The sequence below is a fragment of the Chlamydotis macqueenii genome, chromosome 17, assembly GCF_036417535.1.
Source record: "Chlamydotis macqueenii isolate bChlMac1 chromosome 17, bChlMac1.mat, whole genome shotgun sequence".
Taxonomy (NCBI): Eukaryota; Metazoa; Chordata; class Aves; order Otidiformes; family Otididae; genus Chlamydotis; species Chlamydotis macqueenii.
Genome location: NC_141572.1, coordinates 5,966,576 through 5,986,835, shown reverse-complemented (window position 1 = coordinate 5,986,835; position 20,260 = coordinate 5,966,576). Strand labels below are relative to the sequence as shown.

The window sequence follows — 20,260 nt, the reverse complement described above, 5'->3', positions numbered from 1 at the left end:
GTGTATGTTGTGCTAACCCAACAAGCTCACTCACCTCTTAAGAGTTAATTCAGAGGACAAGTGACATGACTGAATATTTTTCTGGTGCACTTCTGTTCCGTGCTGGGAATCAAGGGGGGATCAGTGCAGGCCTGAAAGTTGCTGTTCAATATTCACTCTTTCCAGACTAAAATTTTGGTCAATTTTTGGACAACTTATCTTATTTGATCCCCCTGTAAAACCTAGTATTTCTACCTTAATTAAAGTTCTCTTAAGCTCAGGCAGCAAGTTGTTTACTTTTCCTAAAAGAGTTCACAGCATACTGTAAAATAAGTGGAGGAAAGAAGGGCATCTCTCACTTCAAAAACTCTACTAGGCTCGAAGTGTAACAGAAAGAATTACTATTTTACCAGTGAACTACATAGTGCAGAGCTAAAATAGGTGGAGTCTGTGTTGATTCAGCACCACAATTTAATCTCCAGGTTTCTTTAGCCAGCGACGTGAAAGGGAGTGATGTGGTCAATATCACATCTCCTTCAGCCATCTCCACCGACCACATGACAAAGCCCCGGTCTATTGGTGCTTTATCAGTTTTGCAAGCTTTTCAGGAAAACCAACATCCAGCTTCAGACAAGTGACCTGAATCTCAAGATGTCAAGGAATTAGCTAATTTCTTTACCCTGTTAGGATCTGAATTGCAGTTCCTTTTTAGCCTAAGCGTTTTTAAGTAAAAGTAACTAGTTCTGTTCCATGTTAGAAGTTAGTATTTTTTAAAATGTTGCATATTTGCCTGTCAGAAAAACAGTATGTGCATTTTTTTGAAATCGCGTTGTCTTTTTATTTTTCCTTTACAGATGGATAATGATCAGAATTCCAATACCTCAAAGCAGAGATATTCTGGGAAAGTCCATCTTTGCATTGCCCGTTACAGGTAAAAAACCCAGCTCATTTTATATATATGATACATATTTGTAATAGTCAACATATGGTTTTGCTTCACATTTACTCATGTGAACCAGTGTTATGGATAGCTTGCATTTGCTGCAAAGTAGTTCCATTTCTGTGTGCTTTGATTAGCAGAGAAATTTAACATGGTGTGGCTCTAACTCACTGCTGTATTTCTAGCCTTCACTGTCTAAATGAGATGAGAATGTGTACTTCCTACTTTGTAGAGGATATCTCAGTCTGTTCTTATAAATTGCTTTTTCATCAATGCCAGAAAGATTTAAAAGTTCCTCACATCTTTGCTTTGCACTTTAAAATTTCAGGTATGAAGTATTGTCATGATAAAAATTTCTGTGACTAACCATTTCTTTCAGGATGGGTATGGATTTAAATACTTTATAAGAAGGTTTTGTCTATGAGTGGCTTGTTTTAGCTGTAACTCACTTTTTGTCTTTATTTAACTTATCTCAAGAGAATGAACTTGTGTAAAAGACTGCCATATAAAACAAGTGGAATATGGGGACTGGAAAAGACCCTCACAACTGAGTTTGCGTTAATTAACTTTAAAAAATAGGTAAGATTTTGGACAGTGTATTCAAAGAGACCCAAGTCAGAAATGTAAGTAAATTATACAGAAAAGGATGGTTTTAAGTGTATAGTACTTAAGTGAACAGGTTGCATTTCGTGGAGCATGGTGGTGATACAGTTACAGTTCACAACAGCAAATTGACCTTGACTCCACTCAGAATATGTTTCAGAAGGGAAGCAAAAAGATTGAACTGAGGAATTACCTTCCTGTGCAGCTTTAGAACTGCAGAACCCATTTCTGCTTAGTATTCAGTGATGTGGGGGTTGTAAGTAACCACACCTTTTCCATCTGTACCCCACTGCAGTTACAACCCTTTTGATGGACCAAATGAAAATCCAGAAGCAGAGCTCCCCCTTACGGCAGGAAAGTACCTGTATGTGTATGGAGATATGGATGAAGATGGCTTTTATGAAGGTATTTTTTTTAAATCTGTGAATTCATGCTAATTCGTGCAGATTCCAATCAGTTCATCTGTCACACAGGCTCCCAATTCTTTCCCTCGTCTACTCCCAAATCAGTTGCTAAAATTAGTGTGATTATCATTGTGTTAATTAACAGAGTCTCTACACCAGCAAAGCCACTCATTGCAGGTAAAGCTAATTATAAGATGGTTTGTATTGTCAGCTTTTCCTGCTGGCAAGATTTAAGTTGACAAGAAAGCTTACTGGCAGTTCTGGTTTTTGCCTCACTGAGCCTTTACATTCTCAAACTGTGAATGTTGTTTATGTACACTTTTCACTTACATCTTCTTCCTTATCTTGTCCAATTGCAAGGCTTTGACATGTAAGAGGTATGCTCCTTCAAGGATTTTAACGGCATTGTTCTTTCTCACCAGGGGAACTTCTAGATGGACAAAGAGGACTAGTCCCTTCAAATTTTGTGGATTTTGTTCAAGACAATGAGACCCGGTTATCAAGCACATTAAGCAGTGAACAAGATCAGAATTTTATCAACCATTCGGGTCCTACTTTGGAAGGAGATCTCTTGGAGATAAGTCCACCAAGTCACATAGACTCTAGTGTAATCAGCAATGGCGCAGGGACTTTGGATGTGAACATTGATGAAATTGGAGAAGACATTGTGCCTTATCCTAGAAAAATCACCCTTATTAAACAACTAGCCAAAAGTGTCATTGTGGGCTGGGAGCCACCGGTAGTGCCACCCGGATGGGGAACTGTTAGCAGCTACAATGTTCTGGTTGACAAAGAAGTACGGATGAACATAGCCTTGGGAAGCAGAACGAAAGCTCTTATAGAAAAGCTTAACATTTCTGCTTGCACATACCGAATATCAATTCAGAGCATCACAAACAAGGGTAACTCAGATGAACTGCAGTGCACTTTGTTAGTTGGGAAGGATGTCATAGTAGCCCCCTCTAATCTTAAAGTGGACAATATAACCCAGATTTCTGCAGAGCTGTCCTGGCTCCCTACAAATAGTAATTACAGTCATGTGATCTTTCTTAATGAAGAAGAATTTGACATTGTCAAGGCTGCTAGCTACAAGTACCATTTTTTTAATTTGAAGCCCAATATGGCCTATAAGGTGAAGGTCATGGCAAAGCCCCATCAGATGCCCTGGCAACTTCCCCTGGAACAACGAGAAAAAAAGGAAGCCTTTGTGGAATTTTCTACGTTGCCAGCAGGTTTGATACTTTTTTCCCTACCCCAAAACTCTCCAGTTAAGTTTGTCTGAAAATACTAGATAGATTAATCTAACCTTTAGCTTTGTGCTGTAATCCCTGTCACTTTCATGAGCAGACTAGGGATTATTACATTGCTTTATGGTATCTAAAATTAATTCCTCTCCTGTATTATTCTCTTCTTTGTTCCTGGGTAAGGACTGAAGCATTTTTGGGAGATAAACTAGGGAAAGGCATGCTTATTATCATCACACAGTTTTATCAAATTAATCTCCATTTGTATTTAATTTCCCAGCTATATTATTTCTGGTAGGAGCTTATTTTTATTGCTGTGAACAACACTGGGGAAAAAAACTAGTTACTACTTCTGACATTGTTATTTGCCTGTCTTAAAGCACTTCTTACAGGGATGATCCAGCCCTTTTCTGTAATGAGAAGTAACGCAGGCTTCTTAGAGGACCACGCAGTCATTTAGGGGATGTAAATGTGTTTTGGTTGTGAAGTTGTAATCGCATCGTACAATTTGAATTTGTAAGGATAACAAATTGGTTGCATTTTGGAAAGTTTGAGGGTTTTTTTCCCACCTTGATTTTACATTAGGAATATTGATAAGTGTTACCAGTCGTTTCCCAGTACTTAAGAACGGTGAAGTAATGTTGAAAAGTAGAGCAGAAATAATGTAGTGCCGTGGAAAGATCCAAGGCTAAATTGGATGGGGCTCTGAGCAACCTGATCCAGTTGAAGATGTCCCTGCTCCTTGCAGGGGGGTTGGACTAGATGGCCTTTAAAGGTCCCTTCCAACCCAAACCATTCTGTGATTCTGTGATTTAAAGGATAGGCAGGACAGTAATGCTGGTTGGGTAGAGGGGGAGTTAAGCTTGTATGTCTACTGCTTTTGATGCTGTTGATTTATAGTTTCAGTAAAAATATCTGCAGCTCAGATATTTGCTCTATTGTCTTAAATGATTTCAGTGAAATAAGTGGTAGTGCTATTTAGAATCTGCTAGAAGAGGGTGCATTTTAAACTTTGTGTATGTGCTGTGGGAGTTGGAAGATACTGCCTAGATCATGGCTTGAACTTTTTAGATATGTTGATTTCTTTGTTATTTGGGAAAGGCCTTTCAAGTGAGGTTTTGTCAGGCACACACTTAACATGCTGCATCTCCCTCTAGCTGCTGAAGTATGCTAAAGCAATAAATGAGCTGAGGAGCTAAAATGGAGTGAAGCCTCTGCTTTTAGAGAAGCGTTACCATCATAGTGTGTCATGCTTTTGTCTTGCAAATATTACTGACTTCGAGTAATCATGTGTCTGTTCTTCCAAAATACAGGTAAAAGAAAGAAGTTTAAAGAAAAAATAGAGGAAGTTCCTTTAATGTGACTAATACTGTTTTTTTTTTTTCTCTCACTCTGGATTATTTTTCCACCTTAAATACCTTCAGTTGATTTGGAGGTTGGACTAGATGACCTTTAAAGGACCCTTCAAACCCAAATTATTTTATGATTCTATGATCTACTTTGTAAGGGCCATGCTTCAAAGATTATTTTAGAGTATACTGAGAGAGCAATACAGATACTCTGTGTGAAGGGAATCTTTTGTTATTGTGCCTCTCTAGAAGATGCACGGGAGCGAGTGATGTCACATAAACCTTTAGTTGTGCTGAATGTCAGGTTTAGTAGACAGTGCAGCGTGAACTGCAACATAACTGGCTACAGGCAGCTGCGAATGTTTGTACTGACAATTTTCTAAGGGCTTCAGAAATGTTTACAAATGAAGACATGCTCACTTGAAGCTGAGAAGCTCTGCTCTTTACTTGTGGGTTCAGTAATATCCTTACAGAAAAGGTTAGCATCAGCCACTTATACCAAAAAGGGAGCAGGGATCAGTGAATATTTTAAAATTTTCACACTGTGTCCAATCGCAGGGGTTTTTTAGGAATACATTAAGTGAAAATGAACTTGAGATAACTGCTCACATTTCAAAGCTAGAGAGAACAGTTGCATAAAAAGTACAGGACTGTTAGAGGTCACCTTTCCATTTTTCTCTTTGCATAGATACATCATGTTTTGCATGATTTATATTGAAAAGACATTGCTTCTTGTCGGACCAAAGCTGAATGACAGCTCTTTAGTTGCTGAGCTATTGAACTCCTCTTCTTGATTCATCAAAGCATTAAAATTGCTTAAGTTGAAACACTAGTTGTTCTCTTTTCAGTACTCAGATCTAAAAATAGACTTAAATATTGACAGGATTGGGACCAATGGGATTGTTATGGTTTTTGAGCTAATTTAGGTAATAAATTAATGAAGACCAAACTGTGGCAGAATTCTGAAACACATTTATGTTGATGATCAAGACCATCAGAAGTCATCAGGAATAATGTTCTTTTTAATGATGGGAGAAAATAGAAACCATACTAAGCCTTGGGCATTACAATGTAAACTGATTTCTCCTTCAGCCTCTAAAGGTTGCAGTAGACTCCCTGGGGATTGTTTGGTTTTGAGAGAATGGAAAGAAGGTGACTTCTCCTACAGGAGCAGATTAATGTTGTTGTCATTGACAAGATACTGGGCTAGATCAGATGCATTCTTTCTTGTAAGCTGAGGAGCTTTGCTGGACCGGGAATGGTGACTGTCAATAAAATAGGATGATTGAGGAAGCTGAAATTCAATCCTAAATCAAAATCTACATCTTGGCCAAAAATAGTATTAGGTCAGTTTGCATACTTTAGCCTTGCAAGTTAAAAATACATTATAGATGGTATAGGCAAAAATTTCAGTGTCCTGAACATGATGATTATTTTCTTTCCATGCCCACTAGAGGATGAAATTCAGTGACAGTAAACTGCTGAAATGCATTGACTTCAGCCTATCTGGAGCTGAGGCTTGTGTGGTATTTACACTTGTATCATGATCTGTTTGGTAGGAATGAGTGCGCACAGTTAAAATATTCGTAGCTTTTTTGGTAGATGAACAGAAGTTGGTTGTGCTTAATTCACTGGCAAAAGCAAACTCACAGCAGCCAAGGTTTGTATTCTCCCAGCTATTACACAGAGATGGCTACAGCTGAACCCTGCTTCTGAAGTGTTTTAGCATGAAACACTTCTCAGGGTTTGACTGTTAAATTAACACAACAGCATCCCTGAAATATTAATGAACAAATGATATCTATGGCATTTTTACTTTGATTTCTGTCCAAAGTAGAGATATTTATAGTAGGGTAATAACGTCTTTTCATTAAGGATATATTTGGTGTGCTATTACACTACCATACTGTAAATGCCTTAAAAGGCTAGTAGGTGTATTTTTTTTCTTCAGTGCAGAGAAAAGACTTTGAGTCCAGTTGTCCTTTAAACCAGCGTGCTACTGGTTGAAGTGGTTAAAGTTTCAACTTGCAGTCCACATTGCACCTTAGTGTCAATATGCTTCTGGCCCATAAATTGTGACTTGGATCCACTGATGGTCCAGAGAGACAGAATTTGAAGGTGATTTCTGAGTATGTAGTGTGCATTAAGTGCAGAGATATATACCAAAAAGTCACTTACTGTCACTTGCAGCAGTTTTCCACTAATAGTGCCACTCTTGGGCCTTTTTCTGACTATGTTTTTCTCTTAACATCTTCTACGTTCACAATAAGTAGCAGTTATACAGCGTGGAAGGATAAAAATAGGTCCAGAGCAAGTTGCTAGTACAGACCTCTTTGCAAAGAAATACAGCTTAGTTAATGGCTGTAAGATGACGGTCAGTTGGTCAGTTCCTAGCTCCATGACCTGCTGACCCTATGCTTCTGTTTTTTATATAACAACTGCAATAAGGATATTTTATCTTCTAAAAAAAATAAAAAATAAAAAAAAAAAGGAAAAAAAAAAAGGTGCTTCGGGATCTGTAGTTTCCAACATGTGGGCATATCAGTTGGCCTACATACTTCTGATCTAAGGCTCAACAGTGACCAGTCTTGTCTTTCTTAGGTCCTCCTGCTCCACCTCAAGATGTTACTGTACGGGCTGGGTCCACCCCAGCAACCATACAGGTGTCCTGGAAACCACCAACTCTGACAGCAACAGGAACCTCCCATGGCGCCAATGTCACAGGCTATGGTGTTTATGCGAAAGGTCAACGGGTGAGTTCTCCTTCCAGTGTTAGTGACCATCTGCCTTAGGTGAATTTCAACAGACAGGTAAAGGCAGCAGTAAACATGTGACAGCACTTGAATATATGCAGGGTGTTTTCAGCTTTTGCTAGAACCTACTCTTTTGTGCATAACTTGCTTGTTAGCTTCCTTTCTATAAGCACTTAAGCTTTTTGGACAAATGGGTTGAAAGGACTAAAGACAACTGGTGCTAAGTAGTGTGGAGCCCTAATGTGGGCTCTTGTAGCCCACTCTGTGTTGGCAATAATTCACTCCATGTTAAGACTTTGAAGGTTGTACTTCAGCGGGGTTGAGGGGAGGGATACAGATGTCTTCATGCTAGTAAGTTTCTTGTTTTGTACTTAGGTGGCGGAGGTGATCTTTCCAACAGCAGAGAACACCTTGGTGGAGCTAATGAGACTAAGGAGTTTGGAAGCAAAGGAAGTTACAGTTCGAACACTCTCTGCACAAGGGGAATCGGTGGATTCTTCTGTTGCTGCCATTCCATCTGACCTACTGGTGCCTCCAACCCCTCACCCCAGAACTGCTCCCAAATCTAAGCCATTAGCAAGTGCCGGAGCCCCAGAAACCAAAGAAGAACATTTAGGTCCACATTTAAAAATGGATGAGTCATGGGAGCAGACTCGTTCGGCATCCCCTGTTCATGGACACACGCTTGAGCCACCTGCTCCTAACTTTCACAGCACGCTTCAGGGGAGGAGGTCTCCATCGCCTAACCGAATACTCCCTCAACCTCAAGGCACACCTGTCCCAAATACTGTTGCAAAAGCCATGGCAAGAGAAGCCGCGCAACGAGTTGCAGAGAGTAATAGGGTAAAGGCAAACTTTTTCTTAAGGCTTTTTTTTAGACTGGCTTTATTCACTGTGGTGCTTTCCCAAAAACATCACTAGAAATATTGTCTCAAAAAATGCGGGGCCTTACTTCAGAAAAAAAAAAAATTATCAAGCTTTGTGCTTGGATCCTGTGGCAGTCAAAAGGGAGGCTTGTGCCTACATGTAAAAAGTCAACCAAGTTCTGCAGTACTTTGAAAGAGACCAAACCAATAAAGGGCAGTTTAAAAATGGGTCCGGAATAGGCAGATAGACAAAAGTCCTGAGTAGAATTACTGTGAAAGCTAATGTTTTTGACAGTTTACAGAATGAGGACAGAGTCTCATTTCTACAAGGGAATCTAACCAGCAGTCAGATAAAAGACATGCTTGTATTCTAAAACCATCTACTTTTTCAAAACAGCAAATAGCAGTTTAGATGCACATAAAGCACTATTTTGTGTGCTGTTCTGGATCCACAGGCTATTTTACATATTTGCCCTTCAAGAGTGCGCCTTTCTCAGTGGTCACACTTTCTCAACCTTCTCGGATGTTTACAACTGCTTGAACATAGCTACCACATGAAGTCTTCTCACTAAAGCTTCTTTTGTAGCTGCTAGAAACATTACTGCCCAAAGGAGATTCCCTGATTTTGAGACCATTATGACCCATGACTGCTATAGTGACTCAGATGTTTACCATAAAATCCCATATTTGAGGCTCTTGGGTCAGCATAGCTGATGCATATGCATCCTGACAACATGCTCTGGTTTTCCTACTCAAGCATACAAGATTTAAATACTCCCAGTGCCCTGGGCAGTTACTTTCTCATCACAAGCTGCTCACAACTGCCCATTACTTGTTTCAAGCTCTGGTGTCACTTTTTTCATACATTCTCTTGGTCCTTCATCTGACAGTCATCAGTTATGTCCAGTCTTTGGTCTCCCATCGTATCTCCAAAATAACTCCATTAATTTTGACAGTTCACACATGTCTTAACAGCCCCAACTTATTGACTGCCCCTGTTTTGGGGACAGAATTGAGCCAGTGGGTGATGATACAGCTTTTGGGAAGCTGAATAATTCTGGATCAGTAAGGTTTGCTAAATACATGTATATACATGTGTATATCCATTTCTTTTGTTTATAAATAAAGCAAACTGGAATAAATGTAACAGAGGGAGAAAAGTCAGTTAGTTTCTTCAGCACCCTGAGGTGAAAGTTGATTTAGCAACCATATAGGGAAAGAGAACTAAAATCCTTTTTCTGGTTTTGAAAATTGCTGACATAATATGTGCTCTGAACCATGTTTAATTACATTAATTTTAGTGATGCTTGAAATGTTTAATTCATGGATCTGGACAGAAGTTTACAGATGGATTCACTCTAAATTAAGTCAAATTCTGCCAATGGTATTAGTCATGTTTAGTCCTCAGTAGTAGAAATTCTTCCCTTGCGGTAGGCTGCTGCAGAAGTCTTCTCCCTGCCCTTCGTCCAACCTGTTAGATCGCTGACGGGTATTGTCATGGGAGTAAGCAGCAGGAATCAGTACCTAAGGGCAAGAGTCACGTCAGAGCAGAGGAAGACCACGAAGTCTCATTCTACAGATTTTTTTTGTACTGAGGTCAAAAATGCTGCAGAGGCTAGGTCATCCGCTAACCCTCTGCCAAGAGGAGATTAGTGTCTTTGTTAGCAGCCTCTGACTGTAGAATACTGAGAATTTTTACCTAAGTGGTACAGGGAAGAAAGCTAGCAGCTGAGCTGGTGGTCACATAAAAGCATATAATTGTTTATGAGTGTGAGTAATAAGACAAGCAAAAAGTTCTTGAAAACTCCTAGAGGCTACAGTCAGGGGAAATTATCATTGCTTTGAATTACGAGTGTATTTAAATATTGTGTTCTTGAGTCCTTATGTCTTATATTTGCCATTTCTTCCGTTGGTTGCAGGAACAAGTCTGCTTCACAGTTTTCCATTTTTTTGTTGCTTTGCTAGATGGAGAGGAGGAGTGTTTTTAGCGAAAGGAGTACTGCAGCCCAGTACGCTAACTCAGATGATGAGGAAGATGGCTATGATTCTCCTAATGTCAAAAGAAGGGGAGCTTCAGTTGATGATTTCCTGAAAGGGTCAGAACTTGGAAAACAAGTAAGTAGCCTGGTCTTGTTATTGTGTCAGGTACATGAAACAAGTATTTTAAGCTCAGCAGGCTTATCCAGCTCACCATCTGATTATTATAGCTGTATTGGTAAACTATACAGACAAGCAGCTAAATTGTGGGGAGGTAGATGAATGCCCTGTTAGTGGAGCATAACACTGTCTAATGGGAACTGAATGCTTGGCACCAGGCGTCTATAGATCGTTATCCCATGCAGCAGTCTTAACCACTGGAAACTGAAAAAACTGAAGCTGAAGAAGTTAAAATAGCAAATGTGGCTGGAATGTCATGTTTGGGCTCTGGGCTTTTTCTGTATGATGCGTTACTACAGCATATGAAAAATTGCTGTGAAAAAAGGAGAAGGGGGAAGGATATGAGCGCTGAAAGACTGGGAACAATTATAGTTATATTCCTTGCAGCCTAAAAAGAGTAAGCTCTGTTATCTACTAGGAACGTCCTCAAAGCTAGATTTTAAATCTCTCTGACTACAAGTATTAGGTCTGATTAGGTTTCACATTTAATTTTCATGTAAGGGTGAAGAAATTCCTCATTGCTTTAAAACACTATGACAAATAAATGCACTTTGAGAAGTAGCAATTAAATTATGTATAGCAAAACAGCTGCAGTGTGTTAAGTGTAAATGGACTATTAAATGTTTGTATTATAGCTTCAGAGATACACCTATTTGTAGTTTAATTGCTCGTTTGCATGATTTATGAAAGAGGATCACTTTTGCCGCTTGGTTTGCTAGTTAAGAAATAATTTGAGAATATTGTAGAAACCTAATCTGTGGTGGTTTTTTCCGTAAGAGATTATTAGTTTGCTAATTGCTAATGTTAACGCTCATGTGCTGCTGGTGTATTCCAGAAGCAACTGCTATTCTGTGTGCTCACTCCCTATCAAAGGTCTTTGGCTTTCTATCAGTTAGCTTGCCTTACTCCATAGATAAGAGTAAAAAATCTGCAAGCAAATGAAGTAACGTTAATGGGTTTTTTTCATCAAGCTTTTTATTAGCATTAGATATGGCTACTAATGGAAATCCTTCGTATCTGTTGCATTGTATTTTGTAGGAAGTTGTATTAATTTTAAACTCTGCAGTTTAAAATACCCCTCAGGGAAGGGTGACATGGATCACAATTCTGAATGAGCTGCTGCAATATCAGTCTCTCACAGACTTTCTTTGTGAACTTAGACTAAAAGTTAGTCTTTCTTGCCCAGATCCTCACAAGTATTCATGCACCTAAATATCCCAGGATCTGGGTCAGTGGGCCTTAACCAAGACTAAAATAGAAATAATCTTTCTTTTGTTACAAAAATGTATGTAGATATTGTTTTCTGCAAGCTGTTGATTTGCTCTGTATATAGATAATAAGGACAAGGGAAGTAAGGGTTAGAGATAGACCTGAGAAATTGTCTTTTGTATTCGGAGGGCAAATCCATCTTAACTTTGCAGAAGTTGCTTATTGTAGATATTTTCTTCTCATTACTGGGATTGACTGGTTTATGATCTGGTTTGTTAGATGTAATGTTTAACAGAGGCCACTCCTCTTTAGGATCAGCAATTCAGTAGGACATACTTCTAATTGGAAACTTGAAGTAGTTCCAGCTATAGGAACTTGAAATATTTGGACTAATTTTAAAAGACAATTAAGGTTTTATCCAGACTGCTCCTACAATGTTTAAGAGAATGAAAGCTTCAAATTCCATCAGCTAACTATATCATACAATGATGGTAGCATCCTGCAAGAATTAAATGCTGATCACTTTTAAATTACAATGTGATGTAACAACAGCTGTGAAGAACAGATGATATATGAATTATCCTGGGGCTTTTACAATTTGGTCAGCAAGTCCATTGATGCATGAAGGACCTCTTTAAATCAGGGGAATTTACTCAAGACTAAAACTATATTTGGTACTGGGAATGCAGACATCCTTTTTAGTATCAGCTATGGCATTAAGATTTGTTTTCTTGAATTGCGAGCATAAATGGGCAAAAAAAAATATATATGATCTGTCTGCTAGAACAGAGCAGGAAGCCACATGATGTAATTTATGTGGTTACTAGTGTGCTATTCGTACCTAGGGAATGCTCTAGTACTTATTAGTGTTATACAAGAGTTTTCAGATTCACAGTCAGTAAAGATTTTTCTCTCTCACCCTGTTAATTAGCCTCACTATTGCCATGGTGAAGAGTACCACACAGAGAGCAGCAGAGGTTCTGACTTGTCTGATATTATGGAAGAAGATGAGGAAGAGCTGTACTCCGAAATGCAACTAGAGGATGGGGGAAGGCGACGAGTCAGTTTGACTTCACACAATGCACTTAAGGTAAGTGTGACTGCAGAGAAACCTTAGGAGTATCTCCATATCTTTATTCTTTCTTCAAAGAATTTATTTTAGTCAGTTATAGATTTTACAGACCGTTAAAACTCACACTGTCATACAGACCCAGAACTGGAGTGAACGTTGTTTATGATGTCAAGGTCACTTTAATAAATTTATTACTTTTTTGCATTATTTGATAGCTAATCTTTTAATTAATTGACTATTTCCCATATGTAATTATTGTAGTTGCAATTTCTGTTTTGTATCTGGGGACCTTTCCCGTGTCTATATCACAATGTACTACATGTGCTATGCAGCCAATTAGATGTTTCTAAGCAAGGAGATTTACATAAACATACATACATACAGAAAACAAACGGCTTAGATTTTTTTTTATTGTCTGAGTAATTTGCCACTGTTTTCAGTGCTTGTCCCATCTCTTCCACAGACTTTAAAGCATGCCTGTAAAAAAGGGAGTTGGGTCAGCTTTGTTTGATAAATCTGTTATCAGAAATCTTCATGCTCTGATTATTAAGGAATCACCAGAGACAGTATGAAATACCTATCAGAAATATGGCTTTAACACTACACAGAAATATTCGTCATGAAAGACAACTGTAGTATAACAACTGAAGCATATGTAGAATGTTGAACCTACCCAATACAGAATATGTATTTCCCATAGTATATTTGTATGTGTAAGTTGTATTTGCATTTTATGTGTCCAGCAATTACACTAAATTTTATTTTCTTAGAAAGCTGGATAACTTGAACGATAAGGAAACCCACGGGTTGATTTTTCTTTCAATATGCTGTTATTTAACTAAAATACAATACTATTTTCTCATTTATATGAGAATTTTGACCATTCTTGTAACTACTTTCATGTACTATAAATTCAGTCCTTTTATTCTGATACTGTCTAGAATAAGACAGATACTTTTTCAACAGAAAAAAAATAATCAGTGGTTCTATTATTCTACTAATGTAAAGGTTGAAACAGAAATCCTTCTGCTTGCTGCTTCTGTCCCTTTCCTCTGGGAAAAAGTGAATTATCCCTTGACTGTTCTTGTTCTTTATGCGTTAGAAAGTATCTTTACTTCTTGGTTTTAAATTAGTATTGCCAATGATGACGTTTGAAAAGAAAAATCCAGACCCTTAATTGGTACAGTAAATAATTTTAGACCTGTTAAAGTCAGCAGGCATACTTCTCTTGATGTAGTAGAGTATGTGAAGGGTTCGGTTGGTTGACTCATTCTGCGGAAGTGGAGCTCAGTATGCGAGTGCTTCCTGGGGAAGGGCTCATGGATGTCTGGGTCTCATTTGGAGAGTATGGCCCAGCATGCTGATAAGTTTTCTGGTGTAAAATGCAGGTCAGATTCTGATCTCAAAGTGCTTGATACTTTCCCTCTCTTTCACTAGATCCATTTTCACTTTGCAGCATCAGTAATTAATAAAGAAATGAAGAGCATGTTTACTGAATTTTCCATAATGTAATCAGATTCCTATTCCTCTTGCATCTGAAAGTACGCCAGCCGTGCCCTAGCAGCTGAAATTGAGTATGCTCTCCTGAGTTAATAGAAAGTGACAAGAAAACATTTTGCATGCAGATATATATTTGCTTTATTGGGAGATTATTATTGCCTCCAATGGTTCCCTAAAACAAAGGCTGACACAGGTGGTGAAGGGAAGATTCAACTCCCTTACCTGATCCGAGCATTCTAAGGTCTGGGATATTTGAGCTCCAATGAAAACTATCCTTATTCATATTTATTGACTTTTTTTCATTTTTATGGCAGTTTGTCTCAAAAGTTTCACAAGTGTGGTACACATTTTTTAAAGGAATTATAGTAGATGAAACAAATATAGTCATAAAGCAACGTATAAAGTTCCTAATGGGGAAGACATCCAAAACCCAGTTAAGTTTGACGTGCTCAGAGAGAAAGGTGTTGCTGAAATCTCCAAAATGATCCTATTATTATTTATGGGTGCTGTTGTGTCCGGAGACCTACCTGATCTGGCATTGAGTAAAGTATAAAGAGATGTGATCTCCATGATGTAGAATCTATAAACCATGTCAATCAAAACCAACACCTCCTGCATCATTATTCTCGTGTTCCTTCTCAGAGTCCAACGCAGATACTGCATAGGATTCTTCTCAGACCAACCTATGTTTTTGTAAATGTAACAGAAAAATTACAAAACTTATCTACCATGTTCAAACTGCTTATTTTATTCTGGCTGGGATAGGTTTTACCTGCTTCTGGTATAGAAGGAGACTTACTTCTGCTAATAGGATGATTTTCAAATATTGATTTTGTCAAGCAGGTACGAGATGATGATGAGAGATTTGATGGTGCAGATCAAGTGACATCAGAGAGCAGCCTGCTTCTCAGGATTCTTTTTATGGAAGCCAAACTTTAAAAATGGTGCAGGTTTTTTTACAATTTTACAAAGATGACTAGAACTCCTTTAATGGTGTCTGCAGAATAGCTCTTCTCCGGCAGGAGGTTTAGGAGTATTTGCTACTCTTATAGAATACTTTGACAGATACAAAGCAAGAAAGCTTGCTAGAACAGAATTTTCCTTCTCAGATGTGGGTTCTGGTTACAAAGAAAAATTAAATAGCGATTTGGCATGGGGCAAGGAACATACTAAGCGTTAGTGCTGTGTTTTAATGCCATTCTCATTCACCATGCTGGAACCTTTGTGCAGCTTTTATTGCTTTACTTTAAATGCATGGGTTTATTCTTGTTCAAGAACATCACTCAGTTGTTTGTACTGACCTCTCATGTTGTATTGACACCCAGCAACTTCTTAATCATGTCTTTATTTTTCACAGATCCTCATTCAAAGCATGACATCCTTTTCACTAAATAAGCTGCATGTCTTATGTTTGCCATTGCTCTAAAACTAATTCTGTCTTTATTTTTCTTTTCTTCTCCCTTTTCCCTCCCATTTTGTTTTTGTCACACACTATTTGTTCCCTGTCTGGTTTTTAACATTGCATAATCTTAAGGAGTGCGATAAGAATAAGACCACAGAAGCCACTTTTTTGGAACAACCTGACTTTTCACAGCAGATACATCACAGTAAAAAGCTTTTCAGTATTCCAGAAGTAGCTGAAGAGGATGGTGAATACTCTGAATTGCTGTACAAGCAGGGTTTAGGTATGCCCTATAAAAAGAATCCCACAATAGCTAGAGACTCTAGACCATCTAGGCCCTACAATCAAGACCAGCAGCACAACTTCTGGTACCCAGCCAAGCACAGAATTTCAGGCATGGAGGATTTTGCTGCAGACGACAAAGGATGTAAATATAGCCGATCCTTATCGAGGAGCCCAGACAGTGGACTAGACTGTGGAAGTGAAGAAGAAGAATCTCGGTTTAATTTCAGATATACTTGCGATTCAGTTTCTGCCAACGTTGCATCTAGCTGTTGTGCAGAGACTGCTAACTGTTCCTGCAGGAAAAGCATGAGGCCATTGCTTGCTCGCAGGAAAACTTTAACCAGACAAACCAGCATCGAAGAAGATTTTGGTGACCTGGGTCCTTCCTTTGTAGAGCCCAGGATTGAACAGGTCATGCCCAGTTACGAGAAAAAGTATGAGACTCAGAAATGTAATAGAACAGATAAATTGTCTAATGAAGATGTTCAGGGAGGCTGGAAGACCGACTTAAAAATGGCTGACTCTAGGGCAGCTGGTCTACTTGCAAAACCATCCCACAGAGATGCAGAAGACTCTCTGGTGTGTGAAATAAATCTTCCTTCTAACATCTGCTTGCCAAATCAGTCTATTTTCTTTCTTTTGTTCTTTTTCTTTTACTTTTTTTTTTCTGAATTGATTTTTAGAGTCCATTCTGTGGACTGACCTGCTACATTTTTCCTTTTTTTCCCCTCCCCATGCATTTTTATTTATAATTCTGCATTTTCCTTTACAGTCCTCTTTTGTGTCATGCTAAAATCAGTTTAATTTCCTTTACAATGATTTTCCCACAGAACAAATTACAGTAGTGGCTGCTTTTATTAAAGGACAACTGAATCTAAATTTTAATTAAGGGTTAGCTGAACTATAATTTTTCCAAAAGATTGTTTTTATTTATTTTGCCCATCTAAATGCTGCTTTAAAAAAAAAAAAAAAAAAAAAAAAAGCTGCATTTTTAACTGGAAAAATACTTCATCAGTAATTTTATTTTATTTTTTTTTTTTAATGTGTTGAGGAATTCATTTCATCGTGTTGTTTTTAGTCACCTCATTCCCAGAATTTTCAGGATATGGTCTTTATCATGAAAAATCTCCAGACAAGAATCAAGATTCTCCCTCAGTGTGACAGTGACTCAGGTTTATGGAGTCATGAGTTTCATCATATTTCCATTTTCTACCTTATCTCTGCACTGTCACTACTTTGCCTTCCTTTTTAGACCATCTCTTCTTGCCTTTGAAGTTGCAGACTGCATCTCTGCATGAGAATGCAGGCAAACAGCTTCTTCCAAAGGGAGAGGCCAGGGCCATTCCATATCTTTCAAGGATGCCTCTGCGTGATATTGCGTATTTGCATTCCTGTCCATTAATCTATAGCAGAGTCTCCACGCTTTGATAGATGCATCCATAGGCTCCCTGCTCCCTAAAGGCTAAAGCAAGTTCTTTACCCTCTCAGTCTGCAACAGCCCAGAGTGGAAACGTCAAATCTAATGTGTTTCAAGTCAGAGTAGAAATCAGCTGCCTGCTCTTCTAGTGTAGCAGTTTATGCTGAAATGATCCTTAAAAATTTCTCCCATTAAAATTGGTACCCAAGCTGTATTAATCTCAATGACTGCATGATGAACTCTGGAGAGCAGTAGAATAGTACCATTTAGTTATTAAAATAGCAAGATTTTCTGCAGGGGTAGTGAACAGAAAGAGACAGCTGTGATGTGAGATGAAGTGTGTCTACATTCTCTTCTACGTGTTTCAATGACCTTTTAAAAGGCTTTAACAACCGAAGGCCAGTGTAGAAAAGCAGTGTGCTCAAAGACAGAAGGATGTACACTTGTTCAAATGCTGCAAACTGGACAAAGCTATCCAGCTGAATATAAAAAAAAAAAAAGGCTTGCCTTTTCAGTGCAGTCCAATTTCTCATGACTGGTTGTACTACTCTTCAGGAGATTCTAACGTCACATTAGCAGCAACGACAAAGGCAAAAGAATATTTCAAAATTATTCTTTTATTTTCTTTTTGTTCTGATGTGTGGCTGCTGGTTACAAAACTCTGCCATAAATCAGGGAACCATTTTTTTCTTTTGCAGGTTTGCCAGGCAACAGTATTTACTTTTCAGCTAACCTTTCAGTTAAAAGCTAAGTTTAGTTGCCTTTAGAGCTTGTGCTTCCAAATGTGATTGACCTGATTAATGTCCAACCATATAACCATAATGTTACCATGCATGTAACTTACAAACCTGTTTTTTCTGTTGTTGTTTTTTAGCTTTTAGGTAATCCATCATCTGCAGGACGGCCTGAAAGGGTGGAGCATGCAGGGCGAAGGTCCTCTCATGGCAGTGCAGTGCCACAAAGGTCTCGACCAATGTTGGTCCCTTCCATTGGTTAGTTGGACAGATTGGTGCATTTCTGTTCTTTGCAGCCTCAGGGTTGGGAAGGCGGTCCTTAAAACGACAGACGCTTGTGTTGAACCATTGTTACTCTTAGTTTAAATGGAATGAAATAGAACTAAAAACATCTCCATCTAAATATGAGTGTACTGGGGTCTCACAGGGGGCTGAATTAGTAGTCATTGACATCATTGGGTTTCTCTTCATTTAATTTAGTGGATATTGGAACTTTTCTAAACTTGGTTAAGCTTAGATACTGTTAGATCTTACCTAAGAAGAAATTTGCAGGCAAGCTACTATGCGATCAGTAAAATAAATGTACCCATTCAGCCATCCATTCAGCCATCCATTTTACCATTCATCAACCATCATTTTGCAGTCACTTTCCATTTTCTTGACTACTTTTTGGAATTTAGCAGGAAAAAATGGAAGCTGTTAAATGTAACAAGCTATTAGAACTTTCATATTTACTAGATTGGATATTTCTTAAGAATAATCCCTATTCTGTTTTACTTGTGACTTAAACTATGTGCTGGTGTGCACCAGAAAATCCAAAAAGTAGTGCAGAAAAGATAATGGAATCAAGAAACTATGGACAAATACGTATCTGTTAAAACTTGCACTCTATACTGACAAGTAGAAAACATTCACACTGAAAATCAGGAAACACATGCAAAACAAATGCAGAAAGAGTTCTGTGAGCTATTAACAGAACTTTACTGCATGAAGATGTAAAGTTGGTCCGATTCCTGTCCCTAACCTGGACTTCAATTTGTGAATACTGTAGGCATGATCAGGAGGAGAAGGAAGCAGTGTCAGGCAATTCTTACCTGACATTTATGTGAATAAGAGATGTCACAAATGGGGAATAGCAGAAGGAAAGAGACTGATCATTAAGGAATGCTTCTGTTTTTAAATATTAAATTTTTTCCCTTTTCAGAGAATCACCTAAAATGCTGGTACTGTGAATTAAAAGCAAAATCCCCCTAGAGGGCACAACCATTTTGATATCTAGTAGATAGTAATTATTATTATTATTGATACCATAGATGAGAAAACACACACAGCTGTAATGCATGAAACTTTCTTAGTGTCTTCAATATAGCATGGTTGGTCAGAGGCTGCTTGTTGTCCCGCGTCCTGGTGTAAACCAGATAATCCTCACAGGTGTGAATGGAATTACACTGCTCTGAAAATGGTATGGGGGAGAATCAGCTCCAGGGAGGCTCTTATGCTTCTGTTGACAAGTTATTGTTAGCTGAATCAAATAGCTTTCAGATGATGGTGTGAACACTGTTACATTTTCATGTCTTTTTTTTCTTTTTCTTTGAAAGCAGCCTTTTTTTTTTTTTCTCAGGAGTAAAGATTTCTGATTTATGTTTGGACTACTTAAAGCAAGTTTTGTATCTAAGTTCTTTCTTTTATATTATCTGCTAAAACTTTTTTTTTATATATAAATAGCGAGAGAGTAGACAGGTTTGTTTTAATTAATCCTTTGGATTTCCTTTCAGTCTTCATTTTAATTAACAAAAAAGGGAAGTGATTAAATTTATCAGAGCTCAGTTTCTGTCAACAAAGTTAGGACACAAAAACCACAGAGTAATGACTTCACTGTTTGGTAGTTCAGTAGCAGCAGCTTAAGAACCAGATGAAGCAATTAATTTCTTATAGTCAATCTGTGCTCAAACAGATAATTAAATAGAAAGTAAAATCTCAGACTTTATTTCTTTCAGTGTAACTAACTTAAAGAATGAACTAGTGTATTTTGTATTATGTACAATCCACAAATGCTTTTTGAGGAAGTTCCATTAGGAATAAATTACAATATTGTCTAATGCTGGTAACAAGCAAACTACTGAGCATTAGGTACAGTATCTAACAAAAAAATTATTTTCTGTGAAGCTGTTGAAAGGCCTTATGTGGCTTAGAGTTCAAGAGTTCTAATTTCTGGCTAAAACACTAGTGATTAAAATTACTGAAAGATATGTATGCATTATTTCTCACTTTCAGCATCATAATGTAATAAATCACTTTGAAGATAAGTGAAGCAAATATAAACACTTGATAAAACTCTTCACAAAA

At 38.0% G+C, this 20,260-nt stretch overlaps 1 protein-coding gene across 8 annotated transcripts in view; it reads left to right on the top strand.

Annotated features, from left to right (window-relative positions):
• Positions 1-20,260, top strand: part of RIMBP2 (RIMS binding protein 2) — a 105,379-nt gene that overhangs the window by 68,502 nt on the left and 16,617 nt on the right. For all 8 annotated transcript variants that reach the window (XM_086761661.1, XM_086761658.1, XM_086761657.1 and 5 more), the window contains 8 exons: positions 834-910; positions 1,818-1,927; positions 2,349-3,158; positions 7,121-7,272; positions 7,648-8,115; positions 10,104-10,253; positions 12,436-12,594; positions 18,055-18,172. In XM_086761661.1, the coding sequence (XP_086617787.1) occupies positions 834-910; positions 1,818-1,927; positions 2,349-3,158; positions 7,121-7,272; positions 7,648-8,115; positions 10,104-10,253; positions 12,436-12,594; positions 18,055-18,172 (2,044 nt within the window). The remainder of the gene's footprint in view (positions 1-833; positions 911-1,817; positions 1,928-2,348; positions 3,159-7,120; positions 7,273-7,647; positions 8,116-10,103; positions 10,254-12,435; positions 12,595-18,054; positions 18,173-20,260) is intronic.